This window comes from Grammomys surdaster, unplaced genomic scaffold, assembly GCF_004785775.1.
Source record: "Grammomys surdaster isolate TR1022 unplaced genomic scaffold, NIH_TR_1.0 126876, whole genome shotgun sequence".
Lineage (NCBI taxonomy): Eukaryota > Metazoa > Chordata > Mammalia > Rodentia > Muridae > Grammomys > Grammomys surdaster.
In genome coordinates, this window is record NW_021621662.1 from 271 (window position 1) to 3,722 (window position 3,452).

General features: G+C 42.8%; 1 protein-coding gene across 1 annotated transcript in view; it reads right to left on the bottom strand.

Moving 5' to 3' along the window:
- Window positions 1-851: 851 nt before the first annotated feature.
- The window catches only part of LOC114615540 (disks large homolog 5-like), a 4,617-nt gene continuing 2,016 nt past the window's right edge, over window positions 852-3,452 (bottom strand). The window contains exons 3-5 of the mRNA XM_028761223.1: window positions 2,621-2,764; window positions 1,800-1,983; window positions 852-1,114 (exon numbers count right to left, since the gene is read on the bottom strand). Coding sequence (XP_028617056.1) covers window positions 971-1,114; window positions 1,800-1,983; window positions 2,621-2,764 — 472 coding nt within the window. The 3' untranslated portion in view covers window positions 852-970. The remainder of the gene's footprint in view (window positions 1,115-1,799; window positions 1,984-2,620; window positions 2,765-3,452) is intronic.

A 3,452-nucleotide genomic window follows, 5' to 3' on the forward strand; every position in this document is an offset into this window, starting at 1 on the left:
AAAAAATAAATCCTGCTGTTATACCTGACAGTGACTTTGTGCTGAAAATTCAGCTGTTCCACACACATGTTGTATACCTTGTACATTGATGTTTAAAGATAGTTTTGTTCTTATACAAAGTGTTGACTGCCAGGTTGCTTATAGCACTTTAAATTATTCTGAAGATGAAATTACCAGCCAAGTATGTTGGCTTAAGTAGTTTTAGTTATATAACTCTTAAAAATACCTAGTTCTTTTGGGGACAGTTTAGATAATTATCGAAAGAAAGCATAATATTAATGAGACTCTCTCGTGTTCTATGTCACGCTGTTGCTGAAGATGAATAGAAACGGCATCGTTTCCTCGTCTGTGAAAAGCTCTCATTCTAAATAGGTAATAGTGTCTAGGTTAGATGTTTATAATATAAGGACTGTAAATCAAAGTACCTTCCCCCTTTAGTCTTCCACAGCACTATTGTTGTCTTTGTGGAGGTGACTAATCACAAAACTTTAAACATCCTGTAATGGATTCCAACTACAACAAAATCATACAGATGTATACCAAATCAAAGTAAATGCATACATGCAAAAAAAACATGCTTAACAAAGAACAGTTAATGTGAACAATTAAAAGAAAACCCCAAAATAAAATATGATTCCAAGAAGAGTTAATATAAAGAATTAAAAGTAAAAGCCAAAAAATGAAAAACGATAACAAGAACATATAACTTCCCTATAACATAATAAAAATGTAAACAATGGAAAACAAAACTTGAAACAAACCCTAAAGAAAACATAGTTGAGCAGCCTTCTTTCACTGCACATTTAGCAGCACAGACTACAGCTGTTTCTCCTCTAGGACACTTGGTGGCAACTGTCAACTCAGTTCTCTCTCAATTGGTTTTGTCAGAACAGGAAAGGGAATAAGACCCACAATCACCCAGGCTGGCTCACTGGCTGAGATGTAGGGCTTATTCACACTGAGGAACAAACTATGTGGAAGAAGATTGATCCAAGGAATTCTCTGGCTGTTGAGGATGGAGCTCAGCAGGGGGCTCCTGAGCTGGCAACTCATTCTGCAGAGGATGCTGTTTCTGAGTTGTGGCCAATCTCAGCCCTCTTGCAGTTTCTGAGACCTGGGAGAGAAAGGCAGTTATTAAGACACAGGCTTGGTGGGGACCTGCATGTCAGCTCTCAGGCTGCTGCCTCCCACCACAGCAACAAGACAGTCAACATTGATCTATTAACTGAAACCATTATTGCTAAACCTGCAGGCAGCGCAAAATATCCAGCAACACTCACAAAAACATGGGCTAAGGAGCTGCCACTCAGACTTCTATCAGTGCAAACCAAGAACAGGGCTTGGAAAAGATCTCAGAAAGAAAGGAGAAGGCCACATGCCATCCAGGTCGATGACAATGAGAACCACTCATTTGACATTGGCACTTGGCTTTAATCCCTCCAAGGTGCTTGGACCTGGGGTGTCACATGACTGCTGCATGACCCTGTCTCAGGACCCAGAACTCACTCAAAGCTCTGCACAGCAACCCACCTGTCATGAAAAAATGCAGGAAGGTGACAGGTTATTCATCTGTTACCCTTATTGCACTGCAGCTTCAAACAGAGAAACAAGGTACACTTGCCCATAATTCAGGGTCTCACAAAAGTGTAATGTCCCAGAATACTTGTGCCTTGAAAGAGCAATGAACAACTACATTTCATGAGGTGGGTGGCTGGTTGTGTGCTGGGCTAAAGCAAAGATGGATCCAATGTGGCAATGTCCTCAGGCAGTATCAGACGAACTCAGATGCTTGTCCCTACCTGATGGTGTTGGGTCTGGAGCTTGCTGGTCTCTTTCTGTTCGTCTTTGTCATTCAGGATGAATTCAAGCAAATATTTCTGGATTGAATTCCAGTCAACCTGTACTGTCATGATCTCCTGGTTCAGTGTGTCCAAATCCTTCTTTACAAGATTCTTCTCTGTCACTATCCGGTTATGAAAGTTGCTGGAAGCAATGTATGCATAGTAAGATCCTGCAGCCTCCTACTTCCTCCCATTACTGCTTCCAGGTTCCATTAACTCTACCAGGACCCAGGATCCCATGAAGATCTAACACAATATATCTCACACATCCATCACAGCAGAACAAACAGCAAACAGCCAGTTCAAGAAAGAAAAAAATGATTGCTGCAGCCAAAATACCAATAAGACCCATATCTCTCCAAAAGATAGAGGGATCTCCATTTATCCATGACATCCCAATGCATTGGGGCAGCATCACTAACAGGGGCAAATATCATCAACATAGGTCAATAGAACCAAGGAGAGGGCATACTATCTATGTGTTCCATCGCACTCAGCTTGTAACACCCTACCTAAGCCCCAGAGGCAGAGTACTATATAATAAAACTCTCAGGATCTGAACCACTGTGCTATCAAGAGGCTCCTGAGGATGCATGAACAATGCTTGGAGGTGTGACAGTATCTTTCAGACTTATGAAGACCGAGTCCAAAAGCCCAAGGCACACTGATGGCTAAAAGGCTGAAGGTAGAGACACAGACCTTCAGACTCTCTAGTCCAGTCACAAAGCAATGCAGAAATGGCCATTCCACACTTGGTGGTCTCTCTGACCAGTACTTACCTATAGAAGTTAGTCTCCTTCTTGAGCTCTTCGAGGTGTTTACGGGAGTTGATGGTATCTATCTCTAAGCTGTGCAGAAATGACATCACCTTCTTCTCCTTGTACTTCAATAGCTCATACTGTGGATCTAGCCTGCGGAAGGGCCTGGCCCCAGGAAGACAGAACTCCATGAACATGGGCTTTCGGGAAAATGAACTCAGCCTGGGTCCTCTACTCCCCCACCCTGGGAAGGCCACTTTCTTCCTCTATGTAGAGGCATCTTCTTCACCTTTGGAAACTTGTTATCCTGGACCCAGGACAGCAGAAGCTAGGCATCCAGATGGAGGGTTTCCTGGCTCCCTTAGTAGTGTTCACTTAGTAGGGATGGAGTGCAGTGTAGACAGATATGGTCTCAAGAGCCTAGGCCACAAGTATTTGTCCAGCATAAACCTGTGACTATAATTCACCTGTTCATAAAAGGGATTCTACATCTTGGATAATTAAAGTGTAGAGACAAACTGTACAAATAATTCTGGAGATGAGAAAAGACAATTCCACAGCTTTATAGTCTGCCCAAGGAATACAAATCTATGGACAATGGTGACGACATAGGCAAAGTGCATTGCTATGTATGCGGGGGGCTCCCAGATCTCAGCACTCACATCACCTTGAAACTGTTATATATGCAAATCCCCAGGCTAAATCACAGAACCCTAGATTCCAAAGTGTGGGGGGAAAGGAGAACATACAAAGCATATGCACATGTAAGTGCATGTGTACACACAGACACACACACACACAGAGAGAGAGAGAGAGAGAGAGAGAGAGAGAGAGAGAGAGAGAGAGAGAGAGA